Raw genomic sequence first — 16514 nt, forward strand, 5'->3', positions numbered from 1 at the left:
GTTTGTTTATTTACACAAGGTTAGGCGATGTTAACTGGATTGAAGGTTTATTCAATGAGCCTTTGCTGGCTGTGTTTGACAACTTGAGATTTTAAGGGGCAATACTTTTTTAATGGCTGATTTTAAAAAAAAATTGCATGAATATTTCAAAGATATGCTAGTGTTATTATATGCCCACTGATTCTTGATTCTCCACCTAGTAGATATCGGTAATGGGTTTCAAAGGCTCAGCAAATGCCAGGGCATTAAAACAATGGAATCAAAACACGGGTTACCTGTTCAGGGTGCGGGGATAAAATCCAGTCCCAAATGTTAAATACATAACAATTTGACTCAAACTTTCATATGTTTGCAATTTGATACTTTAATGAATTAATAACCCTTTAAACAATTCAACCACTGGTACTCATTGCAATTAATTATGCAAAGCGAAATGGGAAGATGAAACTGTAGGGACTGTGTAATGTGAACAAAGGTGCATGATATTTTAGACAAACGAATGTGGAACTTTCAATCAGGATCAAAAAAAAATCAAAATATAGTGACATCACAGATCACAGATTCACAGCAATGTTCTTTCTCTGATGGATACATCCAAGAATTAGTTCTGTACACCGCTTTTCAATAGAAAATAAAAATTTTACACAACTCAAATCGACTTACTGCTAAAAATCAAATCAAAACTACTATACAAATACAAATGTAGTCTTGCTATCACATCTAGAGCTTTAGATTGCACCAAAATGTATTTCATCTTATTCTTTTGTGCCACAAATCAAAGCAAGGCACAACATGCAGTCTCACGTATTTCTGACCATTGAATGAACACTCAAGGCATCCATATACGGTCTCTCTTTGGGAACTTCCCATTCCACAAAGAGCACAGGGTCCTTTAGAGATATTATGGTTGAGGAGATTGACCCGTGTGTGTGCATTATCTCGGAGGTAGTTAGTGGAAATGTCAGTCAAGCTGGTAGCCTTTTCATAATAGTCAGCAACCAAATCCTCCAAATAAAGATCCGGGTTTCTGACATCGTCCAGCATCTTTTCATCTGTTCAAATGTACAGTAAAAAAATTTACACTCACTGAAAAGATAAATTTATCACAATCCGGCGGCTTTATTTTACTTCTGATAATACAGGGAAAGGCACCTGTTAACAGTAAAACAGCACATCAAACTGGTGTTCCACGTAGCATATTTTCTAGTAAGGAACAAAATTAAATTTGTGCCGGCAATTTATATTGGACAGCACATTGAGTACAACCAGGACATGGAGCAGACACTAAGAGGGGAGCTAAGCAAATAACAGTTGGCCTCATCCCCATTAACATGGCTGACCCCTGCCATCTAGGCACTTCTCACTATCACTAGATGGCTAATCTCATTGTTGCAGAGAAAGAAATGCACAATTGTGAAAAAATGACTATAAGGAAGTTTATTATACCTGGTAAGCACAGATGCATGTTAAAATGTGTGCCTCTAATAGATGGAAATACAATTGGTAGGTAATATCAGACTTCCTGTCAACAAAATAATAAGCTCACGTCTATTTAAAATAATTTAAAAGATTAATTGTCAGTTAAAATATTTAACATCAATTATATATTTGCATCAAAACAATTTGGTCCCTTATGAGCTCAATAAAGGTTTAGTCACTGGACAAATAATCGAGAGACTCAGTGTAATGCTTTGGGGACCGGAGTTTGAATCTCACCATGGTAAAATTTGAGTTTTGAATAAAAATCTGGGATTAATAGTTTAATGATGACCATGAAATCACTGTCTATTGTTGTAAAAAAAAAGCATCTGATTCACTGATGTCCTTCAAGGAAGGAAATCTGCTATCCTTACCTAGTCTGGCCTACATGTGACTCCAGGTCCACAGCAATGTGATTGCCCTCTGAAATGGCCCAGCAAGCCCTGGGCAATAAATGCTGGCAGAGCCAGCGACGCCCACATCCCATGAATGAATTTATAAATAGTCCCACTTCAGTGGAGGAAACTGGTGAATTAAATGACGAGCTACCTCTGCAATTCACACACATGCAAACCCCAACCCGTCTCCAGTCCCCCCCCCCCCTCCACTCCCCCCAGAATGATGGGAAATGCCAAATTCAGAGGCGAGAGAAATTTCAGCCATTTCCTGGATTTTCAGCACGATGGAGAGACTCTCTGTCGTGGTAAAAATCTGTGCGCATTCTACATCAGTAAGTATAAGATATATGTGGGACTTCCATGTGATTTCATAGATTTCATAGAATTTACAATGCAGAAGGAGGCCATTCAGCCCATCGAGTCTGCACTGGCCCTTGGAAAGAGCACCACACCTCCATCATATCCCCGTAACCCAGTAACCCCACGCAACAATTCTGGACACTAAGGGCAATTTAGCATGGTCAATCCATCTAACCTGCACATCTTTGGACTGTGGGAGGAAACCGGAGCACCCGGAGGAAACCCACGCAGACACGGGGAGGATGTGCAGACTCCGCACCGACAGTGACCCAGCCGGGAATTGAACCTGGGACCCTGGAGCTATGCAGTGCTACCCACTGTGCTACTGTGCTGCCCTGTGATAATTTCTTTAACTTTTAAATTCTGAGTTTTAATTAAGTTTTTCTTATCATACACTATGATTAGTCTGTAAAATTTGAGGGAAGATTTACCTGATCTGAATGGACTGCCATAAAAGAAATCAGACAGGCATCGTCGCAGTTTCCAAACTGAGAATCGGCTCATTAAACCACCCAATTGCTCTGTTATTTGTTCCTTTTCGAACCCACCTTCCGATTCCGATGTAACACAGAGTTCTATAAGTACACAAGTGCTTAGTTTAAGTGAAATTGCTTCATCCTGCCGAACTATAAATGTAATTATCTTAGCATGCCTAGCCTCCAACTAGCAAATGTTTCACCCATTAATTGGGAATTTATGATTTGACCAGTATCATGGAAGTGTCCCTTTAAGAAAGGTTTTTGGCTTATCACATGGCTGCAGTGATGTCATTTTGTGGGTGGAGCTGAGCTGTGGCTGTGAGGTTTGTTTTAGTTTTATTCTCAGTTTGACTGCTGTGGACTCAGAAGGAGAAAGAAGTTTTTTTTTCCTGTCTTTCTATGGTTTCATTTTAAAGAGCTGTTCCAGTAAAAAAAAAATCTAGATTATAGCTACCTGCTTTGATATAGTTTGCTTTCCGGAAGGAGTTAAATCTGCTGGTGAGACGGGATCATAATCAGAGGGAAAGCCAGTCTCATTTGTCATGGGAGTGTCCCTTTAAGAAATGTGTGTTTATCAAATGGCTTCAGTGATGTCATTCTGTGGGTGGAGCTAGGCTGTGACTCTGGGTTTTATTTTTGTTTTGAGCTAGGAGCTGGCTGGGGCTCTGAGTTTTACTTTCAGTTTACACTGTTGGCAGCTGAATTCAGACAAAGGAGGTTTCTCTTCTCTCTCTCTCTCTCTCTGCATGCTAAAAGGACTCCAGATCACTTGATAATTTAAAAGTGATAACTGTTTTCTGGAAAGAATTCACATCTACTGTTTTGGTAAAAGGGTTTTTCTGGTATTGGATGTTGTTATCAAATTTAAACAGTTGAAAGGGAAGTCACTAAGGGGTTTATATATATGGAGAGAACTGTAGCTGTGTGGGATATTTATGTTTGTAGTTGATAAAAATGCTCACTGTGTGTGTATATAGAAAGTTTAACTGAATTCGTAGAAAAAACTTTGTTTTTGATTAAAAGTGCTTGAGGCCTCTGTTGAATAACACCAGACAGGTAGGCCCTTATGCTCCTCATAACCAAAATCTATAAACAGTTGTGGGTTAGGTGAACTCCATGATATACTTTGGTGTTTTCTAAACCCTGGTCCATAACATATTCAAATGCCAATGCAGAGTGTTGGGCCATGCCCTTGAAAAGGGGTTTTTGGTTTATTGTTCTTTGTTTTGAATTGGAACAGTTAAGGGGAAATTCATTAAGTGATATACATAGATTACTGTAGCTATGAAGTGTCATTATGTTTGTAATTGATAAAAGTTCTTGCTGCATGTTTATATATATACACATTTTTTTTAAAAACTTAGAATACCCAATTATTTTTTTCCAATTAAGGGGTAATTTAGCGTGGCCAATCTATCTAGCCTGCGCATCTTTGTGTTGTGGGGGCGAAACCCAGGCAAACACGGGGAGAATGTGCAAACTCCACACAGACAGTAATATATAAATGTTAACTAAGTTTTTAGAATAAAGCCCATTTTGATTAAAGTGTCGAGGAAGACTGATGAATCACACCTGATGGGTAGGGTCTCATCCTAGCCAAATTCAACATGAAGGTTGTAGGTCAGGTGGACTTCATAATATACTTTGGAGTTTCTAAGCCCTGGCCCATAACCAAAATTGAGGACTTGTTCGGGATAAAAGTCTATCTTTCGTGACTGGAGTTGGCTTAGTGAACTTATAGGCAGAAGGGATTAGCATATTTGTGTTTGCTTTTCAGGTGTTGTATTCAAGTTTAAATAGAGAATGTGTTCTGGACAATGGCACTTAAAGAGGCTCAGATGTTTTTAAGAGTGGAGAAGGTCAGGTGCAGTACCTTACAAACGGAGACTAAACAAAGGCTTTTCGATTTTGCAAAAACATTTAGTTAACATTGCCTGACAAAGTACGGAAAGAAGGGGTATCTGCGGCGGTAGTTGAGCATTTAAAATTGCCTGAGACACAGTCAGAATCACTGGAAATGGCAAAATTTCAATTACACATAAAACAGCTTGGGCATGAAAAAGAATTAAATCAACTTGAATTCGAAATGAGGGAAAAATAAAGAATAGTCCTCATTGAACAAACAGAAAAGGAGAGAGAGGAAAGGGAAATGGAACAAATAACCCTAGCAGAACAAAATGCGATAGAAAGGGAGATACAAATCAGGGAAAAAGAAAAAGTGAGAGAGGAAAAAGAAAAAGAGAGAGACTTTGAACTTCAGAAACTGGCCATGAATCATGAATGTCAGTTAAAATTGGCGGAGATAAAAAGAAACGTACAGTCTGAGGATAGTGATGAGGATAGTGAGAAAGAGCAAGAGCGTCATAATCAAAGGTTTGGTGGATATCTATTTAAATTTGTCCAAGCATTGCCAAGGTTTGATGAGAAGGATGTAGAAGCCTTTTCCATTTCATTTGAGAAGGTGACTAAACAAATGAAATGGCCACAGGACATGTGGGTATTACTGATTCCAGCAAAGTTGATAGGTAGAGCGAGTGAAGTGTTTGCATCACTATCAGAGGAGATATCTGGGATGTATGAGGAGGTAAAAAAATCCATCTAAGGTGCATATGAACTAGGCCTGAAGCCTACAGAAAATGGTTTAGAAATTTAGGGAAGGAACCTGGTCAAACATATACAGAAAGGATCAAACAGAGTAATTTTGATAGGTGGATAAGGGCTTTAAAAATAGACCAAGCATATCAAGCTCTTAGAGAAATAATAACTTTGGAGGAGTTGAAAAATTCAATTCCTAGGGCAGCTTGGTGGCACAGTGGTTAGTACTGCTGCCTCATGGCGCCGTGATCCCAGGTTCGATCCCGGCTCTGGGTCACTGTGTGGAGTTTGCACATTCCCCACGTGTTTGTGTGGGTTTCACCCCCACAACCCAAAAGATGTGCAGGCTAGGTGGATTGGCCATGCTAAATTGGAAAAAATGAATTCCTGATGTAGTGAGAACTCACGTGGTAGAGCAGAGGGCTAAAACTGCGAGATCAGCAGCCGAAATGGCAGATGATTAGAAATTAGTTCAGAAATCAAAGTTTGGTTTCCGACATCAGTTTCAGCCTGTGAGGGGTAGAAACTGGGGAAAAATGAAACTCAAGTGGTAAAGGTAAAGGGGATCTGATGGCAGATGATAAGGAGAGTGTACCTCAGATTAAAAAATAAATCTAGGAGGGTGGAAGAGAAATGAAAACTTTCAGGCGTTTTTACTGTAATAAACTAGGCCATGTAAAGTCACAGTGTTGGGGGTTGAAGAAAAGCACTGGCAAGGCTGATGTGGTAAAACAGGATAAGCCAGTGGGGTTTGTTAAAGTGATAAAGGTTAGCAAAGGTAAGCGAAGAAGGTGCAAAATAATGTACAGCCTGAACAAGGTGTGATTGATAAGAAGATGCCAGATCTCTTTAAAGAATCTACTTGTGTGGATAAAGTTTACTCATGCGTACCAGGAGGAGTAGGTAAAGGAGTCACAATTTTAAGAGATACAGGAGCAAGTCAGTATTTGATGGTAAGAGATGAGGAGTTATGTACTTTGAGAGGAAAATTGCCAGAAAAGGTGATAATATGTGGAATTCAGGGTGAGAAGAGTAGTGTTCCATTATATAAAGTGAGGTTGGAGAGTCCAGTGGTAGTAGGAGTAATAGAGAAACTATCTTGTCCAGGAATACAGTTTATCTTGGGTAATGATATAGCTGGGTCGCAGGTAGGAGTGATGCCTACTGGGATTTATAAGCTTGTGCAAATTCAAACAACTGAATTGTTGAAGGACGAATATCCTGGGATTTTTTCTGATTGTGTCGTACAAGGTCGCAAAGTCACAGGTTCAGAAAACGATTATCAGAAACGATTTTTGATCAGATGTTTGGAAAAGAACAGGTGGAGGATGAGGTGGATATTTACAGTTCAGGAAAATTGGCAGAGTTACAAGAAAAAGATATAGAAATAAAACGGATGTATCAGAAAGCATACATGGAAGAGGAATCTGAGTGAATATCAGCATGTTATTATCTTTAAAATGATGTCTTAATGAAAAAATGGAGAACTTTACATATGCAGGCGATGAAAAGGGCTGCACAAGTGGATAGCACCGTGTCTTCACAGTACCAGGGTTCCAGGTTCGATTCCCCGCTGGGTCACTGTATGTGCGGAGTCTGCAGGTTCTCTCCGTGTCTGCGTGGGTTTCCCCCGGGTGCTCCGGTTTCTTCCCACAGTCCAAAGATGTGCAGGTTAGGTGGATTGGCCATGCAAAATTGCCCTTAGTGTCCAAAAAGGTTAGGAGGGGTTATTGGGTTACGGGGATAGGGTGGAAGTGAGGGCTTAAGTGGGTCGGTGCAGACTCGATGGGCCGAATGGCCTCCTTCTGCACTGCATGTTCTATATTCATGTTCTAAAAGGTGTCAGAGGTTCATCAAGTGGTATTGCCAATAGGGTATTGAAAAGAGGTGTTGCAAGTAGCACATGAGGTACCAGTAGGGGGTCATTTGGGAGTAAGAAAAACTCAAGCTATAATACAAACACATTTTATTGGCCTGGACTACATAAAGATGTAGTAAAATTTTGTCGATCGTATCACACATGTCAAGCGACAGGGAAACCTCAAGCGGTGATAAAACCAGAGCCCTTATGCCCATTCCAGCATTTTAGGAACCTTTTACAAGGGGTTTAAATGATTGCGTAGGACCACTTTCTAAAATGAAAAGTGGGATCCAATGTCTTTTGACTATAATGGATGTGTCTACTAGGTTTCCAGAGGCCATTCCAGTACACAATATTATATTAAAACATTTGTGGAGGAGTTACTTAAATTCTTTATTAGATATGAACTACCCACAGAAATATAATTGGATCAAGCATCAAATTTTACCTCTAGGTTATTCAAGGATAGCTATGGATAGCTTAGGAGTAAAACAACTTAAATCAACTGCATACCATTCAGAATCACAGGGAGCGTTAGAATAGTGCATCAGATGTTAAGGACAATGTTGAGGGCGTATTGTCAAGATTATCCAGAGGATTGGGATAAAGGAATTCCGTTCGTATTGTTTGCAATTAGAGATGTACCTTATTAGTCAACCAAATTCAGTCCTTTTGAACAAATTTTTGGTCATGAGGTAAGAGTACCACTTAAATTGATTAAGGAGAAATTGGTGAGTGAGAAATCAAAAATTACATTATTGGATTAAGTGTCAAATTTTAGGAAACGATTAAATCGAGCAAGTGAATTGGCTAGACATTTAAAAGTTGCACAGCATGTGATGAAACAGGTAGCGAACAAGAAAGCAAAAGTTTGTAGTTTGCCAGTGGAGATAAAGGTTTAGTATTGTTACCAGTGTTAGGTGAACCTTTAAAAGCAAGGTTTTGTGGATCTTATCAGATTTAAAGGAAAGTGAGTGAGGTGAATTATTTGATAAGAATGCCAGATAGAAGGAAAACTCACCGAGTGTGTCATGTGACTATGCTTAAAAGGTTTTTTGAAAGAGAAGGAGAGCAAAAGGAGGAGGTATTAGTGAAGAACCAAATCCAGATGACTCTGAATTTCACATTCCTCAAATTAAATTGGATAATAAGGATGTTCTTAAAAATTGGGATAAATTATTGAGTTACCTTTCAGAGGAAAAACAAACTGACCTGAAAGAGTTATTAATATCACATGGGCAACTTTGTGGAAATAGGTTGGGAAGTACTAAAATGGTTATGCATGATGTAGATGTGGAAATGCTGTTCTAATGAAACAACGTCCATATGGACTTAACCCTCTAAAATTGGCACAGGTTCAAAAAGAAATTGAAAGTATGCTTAAAAATGGCATAATTGAAGTGTGTTACAGCCAATGGATCTCACCCATAGTGATGGTACCGAAACTGGACGGTACCCGACGATTGTGTGTGGACTATAAAAGGGTTAATGCAGTTACAAGAACAGATTCTTATCCTATCCCATGGTTGGAGGCATGCCTTGAGAAGATGGAACAATCAGCTTTTATCTCCAAACTGGATTTACTTAAAGGCTACTGGCAGATACCTTTTTCCAAAAGGGCGAAGGAGATTTCAGCTTTTGTGATTCCAAATGGTACATAGCAATTCAAAGTTATGTCATTTGGCATGAAAAATGCCACAGCCACATTTCAACAGTTAACTAACAAAGTCATTTCAGGATTACCCAATTGTGCAGTGTACATAGACGATCTGGTGATTTTTAGTCAGACATGGAAAGAACATTTGAAGCATCTGTTGGAGTTATTCAATCTACTTCAGGAGGTGGGTTTGGTGGTAAACCTAGTCAAAAGTAAGTTTGGAAAAGCCCCAAGTCATGTTTCTCGGCCATACAATTTGACATGGACAAATGGCCCCATGGGATGTGAAAACAAAAGTTATTGGGAAGTTTCCAATACCCTCAACACAAAGGGAAATAATGAGATTTCTTGGCATGAATGGTTTTTACCGTAAATTTGTGCCGGATTTTAGCAGCATCGTTGCTCCACTGACAGACTTGTTGAGGAAACGTAGCAAATTTCAGTGGATGGCGGAGTGTCAACAGGCATTTGATGACCTGAAGCCTGTGTTAACCACTGCTCCTGTGTTGGCCACCCCAAATTATACAAAACCATTCAAGGTGGCTATCAATGTGAGTGATGTGGGCATAGGTGCTGTGCTCTTGCAAGAAGATGACAAAGGAAGAGAGTGGCCTATTGGGTATTTTTCCAAAAAATTAAATGATCACCAGAGGAAGTATTCAACAATTGAAAAGGAGACTTTGAGCTTCTTGCTGGCTTTGCAAAATCTTAACATTTATGTTACCAGCAATTCGTGTGAAACAATTATATATATATTGTTTATAATCCATTGATGTTTTTCAAGAAATTCAAGAATAAAAATGCCAGACTGTTTCGATGGAGTATAATATTACAACCATTTAATTTAAAACTTATACATGTGGCAGGACGAGAAAACGCGACAGACAAAGCTTTGTCACGAATGTGATGAAGAGAAGCAGGTTCCATGGTGAAAAACAAAGAATTAAAATGGACTGTATTATTGCACATGTTTGCCTGTTTTGATGTTTTAAAATGTATGTAAGTTTATTGTCAAGTGTTAGGAATGGGCAAGTGAAAAGGTGAAAAATGAAACCATATTTAAAGTTGATGGTTTATTTTCTCGTCTTGGGGCGAGGTATCATGGGAGTGTCCCTTTAAGAAAGGTTTTTGGCTTATCACATGGTTTCAGTCATGTCATTTTGTGGGTGGAGCTGAGATGTGGATGTGAGGTTTGTTTTAGTTTCTTTTTTAGTTTGGCTGCTGTGGACTCAGAAGGAGAAAGAAGTGTTTTTTTCCTGTCTTTCTATGGTTTCATTTTAAAGAGTTGTTCCAGTAAAAAAAAAACATTTATTATAGCTACCTGCTTTGGTAAATTTAAAAGATATGGGCACGATTCTCCGCTCCCCACGCGGGTGCGAGAATCTGGCACCCCCTGCGATTCTCCCACCCACCCCAAAATGCGTGTCGTGTTTTGCGACACGCCGCTCGGAGAATCGCAGGTCGCCGTTCTTCACGGCGACCCGCGATTCTCCGGCCCGGATGGGCCGAGCGGCCTGACGTTCCTGACCTGTTCACGCCAGCGTCAACCACACCTGGTCGCTGCCGCGTGAACAGCGCATGACAGGTAAGTGTGGGGCCTGTGGGGGGCGGAGAGGGGATTGAGCGCCACGGCCGTGCTCGGGAGGAGACTGGCCCGCAATCGGTGCCCACCGATCATCGGGCCGGCGTCTCTAAGAGACGCACTCTTTCCCCTCCGCCGCCCCGCAAGATCAAGCTGCCACATCTTGCGGGGCAGTGGAGGGGAAGACGGCAACCGCGCATGCGCGAGTTGGAGCCGGCCAACCTGCGTATGCGCGGCTGATGTCACTTAGGCGCCGCCGGCCGCGTCATTCTCGGCGTGCCGCCTTGAGGCCAGCGTCAAGGCCCGGCGGCTGAGTTCCCCGCAACGCCGCTCCTAGCCCCCCGGGGGGGGGAGAGAATAGGGGGCGAGGAGTGGCCTCCGGCGCCGTCGTGAAACACTCCGGGTTTCACGCCGGCATCGGCCGTTGCGGAGAATCGCGCCCATAGTTTGATTTCTGGAAGGAGTTAAACCTGCTGGTGATAAGGGATCAGAATCACAGGGAAAGCCAGTCTCATTCAAGTGCCTATGCAGAGTGCTGGACCACGCCCTTGAAAAGGGGTTTTTGGTTTATTGGATTTTGTTTCTGAATTGGAACAGTTAAAGGGGAATTCATTAAGTGTTACACATAGATTACCGTAGCTGTGTGGTGTCTTTATGTTTGTAATTGATAAAAGTTCTTACTGCCTGTTTAACATATATATATTAACTAAGGTCTTAGAATAAAGCTTGTTTTGATTAAAGTGTTGATGAAGACTGATGAATCACACATGAAGGGAAGGCTCTTGTGTTCATCCTAGCGAAATTCAACAAAAGCTCTTAAAAAAATGTTTGGGATTCTTATCTTAGGATGCAAGTATCAGCAATTAGCCATGTTCTATATTTAAACTAAATAAACGGGAGTAACTAACTAGTCACCACAGAAATGATCTAAGAGTGCATTGAATAATAATTCTGTATTGACTCAAAGTAGCTTTAAAGGAATATAGACAATCTTTACTTACCAAAATGTCCATCCAAATGGATGTAGAGTTCAAACACACTAAATGCAATCGTTGTGTGAGCTGGGATAACAATAGCTTTGTCACATCCTTTATGATTCCGTCCATCATCAATCTGAAACTAGACTGGGTATCATAACCAGAACTCTCTTTGTGCATTTACAGACCAAAATCACAGTTATACTGAAATATATGAATTTGATTCTTACCAAAAATATGAAAACCTTTTATTTATGCTGTTTTCTCCTTTCAATTCTGAGCAATAATATATCATTACAAGCAACACTGTTGCGTTGTACACAAGCAAGTATATTCTTTTAGGATCAATAGTAAAGCTGGTCATTCTTAGAAAATTCCAATATTGGAGTCCACGGAAAATGGTTCCTCAGCACCAAATCAGATTAAAAAGAAAAATCTGAATGCTATTTATACTTGTGGTTCAGATAAGTGTTATAGCAACACAAGCCAAATTAGAACAGACTTGGAATCGGAGATGAAAATCAGCATCAATAAGTTTTAATACAAGCATTCATGATACCATTACATTATTCATAATACGATTACACTGTAATAAAGGAAACCATGAAACACAATTAGAAATGAGCAATTGATTAATTGGACAAATCATAACTACGCACAGCATGTTGTCTAATCTACCTTTCACACAATGCAAGTGCCAGACATTTCACTCCCCTCTCCTTTATGTATTCATTTTAATGTATTTTATTCCAAACATATTCAAAAGTACAAAGACATAAATAAAAAAACATTACCCTCACCCCACAGTTCATAGTTTGTGCAAGTTATTTCCCCTTTTCATCCCCCCAATGATGAACAATTCCTCAAACATGGTCATGAACAGACCCCCCCCCCCCCCCCGCATCTCAAAGCCCTGCGTTTATCCCCCTCAGTTCGAACTTGATCTTTTCCAGCCTGTGAAAGTCGCACAGGTCCCCCAGCCAGCTGCCACGCCCGGTGGCGTTGTCAACCGCCATTCCAAAAGAATCCTTCGGCGGGCAAGAAGAGAGGCGAAAGCCACAGCATCTGCCCCCCCCCCCCCCCCCCCACCCCCTCACCCCCATCAGCTCCGGCATTTCCGTTACCCCAAAAAGCACCACCACGGTGTCCAGCCCAGCCTCTACTCCCACAATCTTTGATTGCGTTCCGAACACCCCCTCCCTGTATTTCTTGAACTTCTCGCAGTCCCAAAACATATGAGCATGGTTTGCTGTCCTCGCCTACACTTCTCACACTCATCTGCCACCGCCTGGAAGACCCCACTCATCCTCGTCCGAGGAGGTCAAATTCATCCTGCACATTGCCTCACTCCACACTCCCCATTCTATCACCCCCCCCAGCTCCTTCTCCTATTTGTTCTTGATCTTCACCACCTGCGCATCCCCCGCTACCCCAGCCAACCGTATATATCACCAATCCTGCACTCCCCCTTCACATCTGGGAGCAGCAACCACTCCAAAAGGGTATACTCCAGCAGCTGGGAAACCCTCTCCATTCCTTCCACACAGAGTCCCTCACTTTTTAATAATCTTTATTAGTGTAAATCCCCTATTCGCCATACTCCGGCGCCTTTTCAGATACACTGAAGGAGAATTCAGAATGTCCAATTCACCTAATGAGCACGTTTTTTGGGTCTTGTAGGAGGAAACCGGAACACCTGGAGGAAACCCACACAAACACAGGGGGAATGTGCAGACCCCATATAGACAGTGACCCAAGCCAGAAATCGAACCTGGGTCCCTGGCGTAGTGAAGCAACAGTGCTAACCACTGTGCTACCGTGCCGTCCATATCCCTGAATTCACTTCCCTCGGCAGCTGGACCCTCTCCCGCAGCTCTTTCAGACTTGCAGACCTCTCCTCCAGGTATAGATCCTTCGCCCTCACCAACCCTATCTCTCGCCACCTCCTATACATGTCATCCCTCTCTCCGGCTTAAACCCGTGGTTCTCACAAAGTGGTTTTATCAACATCCCCTCTACCCAAAAGTGTCTCCTCAATTGGTTCCACACCCTACTCATGGACTATATGACTGGGCTCTCGTGTACCTCCTCGGTGCCAGCGGAAGCGATGCCGTCACCATGGCCCTCAGGCTGGACCCTCTACAGGACTCCTCCTCCATCCTAATCCAGTCTAACCCCTCTACTTCCCACCACCACCTCACCTTTTCGGCATTCGCCGTCCAATACTAATGCAACAGGTTTGGTAGCACCCTTTCTGCCTCTGCCTCTGTAATAGGGCCCTCTTCACCCTAGGTACCTTCCCTGCCCATAAATACCCCAAAATCGCTGCATCCAGATCCAGGAAAAGGGGCTTTGGGATGAAGATCAGGAGGGTCTGGAATACAAACAGGAATCTTGGCAGAATGTTCATTTTTACCACCTGGATCCTCCCTACCAATGTCAGGTGTAACGTATCCCATCTCCTAAAGTCACCTCTAATTTCCTTCACTGACATTGTCAGGTTCCACTTCTACATCGTCGACCACTCCCCCATCACCTGAACATCCAAATACTTGAACCTGTCCCTGGCTCCCTTAAATGGCAATGCTCCAAGATTGGCACCCCAACCTGCCGCATTCACTGGAAACACCTCACTCTTTCCAACATTCAGCTTAACCTACAAAAGCCCCGAACCTCTGTCGTATGTCCGTAATTCGCCCGATACTGTCCAAAGGGTCCAACACAAACAGCAGCAGGTTTTCTGTGTACAGCTACACCCAGTGGTCCCTACTCCCCCTCACAATCCCCTGTCACTCCACCAACCCGCTAGGGGCTATAGCCAAGGGCTTTGTTGCCAGCACGAACAACAGCAGTGTCAGCGGACACCCCTCATTCCCCTATGCAACCCAAAGCTCCGTGAACTCATCTCATTTGTTCGTACACTTGCCACTGGGGCCACATAAAACAGATGTACCCATGCCAGAAACTTCGGGACAAACCCAAACCTTCCCAGAATCTAAAACAGGTACCGCCACTCCACCCAGTCGAAAGCCTTCTCAGTCCATAGAGACCACCAGTCCATGACCCACACTCCAACTGGTCATTCCCCTTCTTCAGGATTAGCGTAATCAACACCTGGGACAGTGTCTCCGGTAGCTCCCCCTTCTCCAGCACATCGCGAAACATCCCCAGAAAATGTGATGCTAACACCTTCACAAACCCCTTATAGAACTCCACCGGGGAGCCTTCTAGCACCGGGGCCTTCACCGACTTCATCCCTTTTATACTATCCATCACCTCTCTCAACCTTAATGGTTCCTCCAGCACCTGCCTCCTCTCCTCATCCAGCCATGGGAATTCTAGCCCGTCCAAAAACCGCCCCATATCCCGTTCCTCACCCCCTAGATTGGCCCCATACAATTTCTCATAATACACCCTGAATGCCTCATTTATTCTCCTCTGTTCCAACACTGCCACCCCGTTCCCTGTCCATACTCTCATTATTTCTCTGGACGCGGCCTGCCTCCATAACTGATGGGCTATCATGCAGCTCGCCCTCTCACCACATTCATACTGCACAACCTTCTCCCTTCGTAGCTGCGGAACTAGTCTTTCCCATCATCAGCCTGGCGAACTGCCCTTGCAACTTCTTTCTCTTTGCCAATCCCTCCATGGTGGGGTCCCTGGAATATTCCCCATCCATCTTGACTATCTTATTCAATAATCATCCACACTCATCTCTCCTCCACTTATCTATGTGCGTTTTGAACAAGATAATCTCCCCCTGAACCACCGCCTTCAATGCCTCCCAGAATGTTGCCGCCGATACCTCCCCATTTTGGTTCAGCTCCACGTAGTCCTTAATCACCAACCGCACCTTAGCACAGAACCCCCTGTTCATGAACAGCCCCGAGTCTAGCTTCTATCCAGCCTCTGTTCCCGCGTTGCACTAAGTTGAAACTCCAGCCAGAACAGCACATGGTCAGAGATCACGATTCCTGCCTACTCCGCCCCCAACACCTCTCGGCTCACCACAAAATTATTAATTCTGGAATATACTTTGTACATGTGCGAGAAGGAGTGCTCCCTCTCCCCGGTTCTTAAATATCCATGGTGTGGTATCATCATAATTATCAGCATTACAAGGGTTAATGTAATATCATGAATAGCCACTAAAGGGAGCTGTGGATACTACCATATAAAGCAATGATACTAGACCTTAGGGGAGGAGTGTAAGCAGGAGATAGTTAGTGAAGGTCATAAGAGTAGTTAGTGTGAGAAGGTAAGATTATAGTTTATACCAGTAGTGAGATTAGCAGTAGATGAGTGTAGTTAGATGTTATCGATCAATTCTGTACTCTAAAGGACTAAGTGTCGAAACTCAATTTAGTAGTGTAAATAAAATCATAGTTTTGTTTAAGTAAAAGTTATACCATGGTCTTTATGGAACACTACGCAAACCATCCTAAATACAAAGAACACCATATGGTATTCATTGAAAGAAACAGTAATTAAATTAAGTTAGAATAGCATTGGAGATTGAAGAAAGCAATCCAGAAGCTACAACTCAGAAAAAATCTACAGTAAAGACTGATCAGAAGATGGAAGGTCTCAAGAAGCCTGACCACTTCAAGACACACGGTAACTATGCCAGAACTAGGCTTTCTTTAAGCAACAGTTCAGTCGTTATTTCTTCCTCCGCGCTAGATAGCTCTCCTACTAAACTTGGCTGGACCACAAGCATTAGAGTTATTCAAATCATTTGAATTCAGCGCAGATGAGAAAAATTATAAATACAGCATGGTGTTACAGAGATGTCCGATTGTGAAAAAATTCTATGAACACTACATGTTAAACAAACGGCTGCAGTTCAGAGGAGAGTTTGTAGATTCAGAAGTCACAGATCTTAAGCTCCGAGCGCAGTCCGGTAATTTTGCCTCAGTCTCCGAGTCTGTGCTGTAAGATAAAGTTGTGTTCAGAATAAACGGAGAATGGGTGCGCGAGAAAAAATTCAGAAGACCGGTGTTCCTGATTGAAGACACTATAAATGTGTGGAAGGCCAGAGTACAGGCATCAATCGAATATGGCAAATTCGTGGCTAAAAAGAGCGCAAAATTGATAAAGGTGGCTGATGCCATTAATGCTGT

General features: G+C 42.3%; 1 protein-coding gene across 2 annotated transcripts in view; it reads right to left on the minus strand.

The window, feature by feature from the left end:
• Nucleotides 1-481: 481 nt before the first annotated feature.
• Nucleotides 482-16514, minus strand: part of pjvk (pejvakin) — a 58177-nt gene continuing 42144 nt past the window's right edge. The window contains exons 4-6 of one of the 2 annotated variants that reach the window (XM_038790389.1): nucleotides 11413-11530; nucleotides 2669-2812; nucleotides 482-1052 (exon numbers count right to left, since the gene is read on the minus strand). In XM_038790389.1, coding sequence (XP_038646317.1) covers nucleotides 751-1052; nucleotides 2669-2812; nucleotides 11413-11530 — 564 coding nt within the window. In that variant the 3' untranslated portion in view covers nucleotides 482-750. The remainder of the gene's footprint in view (nucleotides 1053-2668; nucleotides 2813-11412; nucleotides 11531-16514) is intronic. The other variant, XM_038790390.1, reaches the window with a different exon arrangement.

Source organism: Scyliorhinus canicula, chromosome 2 (assembly GCF_902713615.1).
Source record: "Scyliorhinus canicula chromosome 2, sScyCan1.1, whole genome shotgun sequence".
Lineage (NCBI taxonomy): Eukaryota > Metazoa > Chordata > Chondrichthyes > Carcharhiniformes > Scyliorhinidae > Scyliorhinus > Scyliorhinus canicula.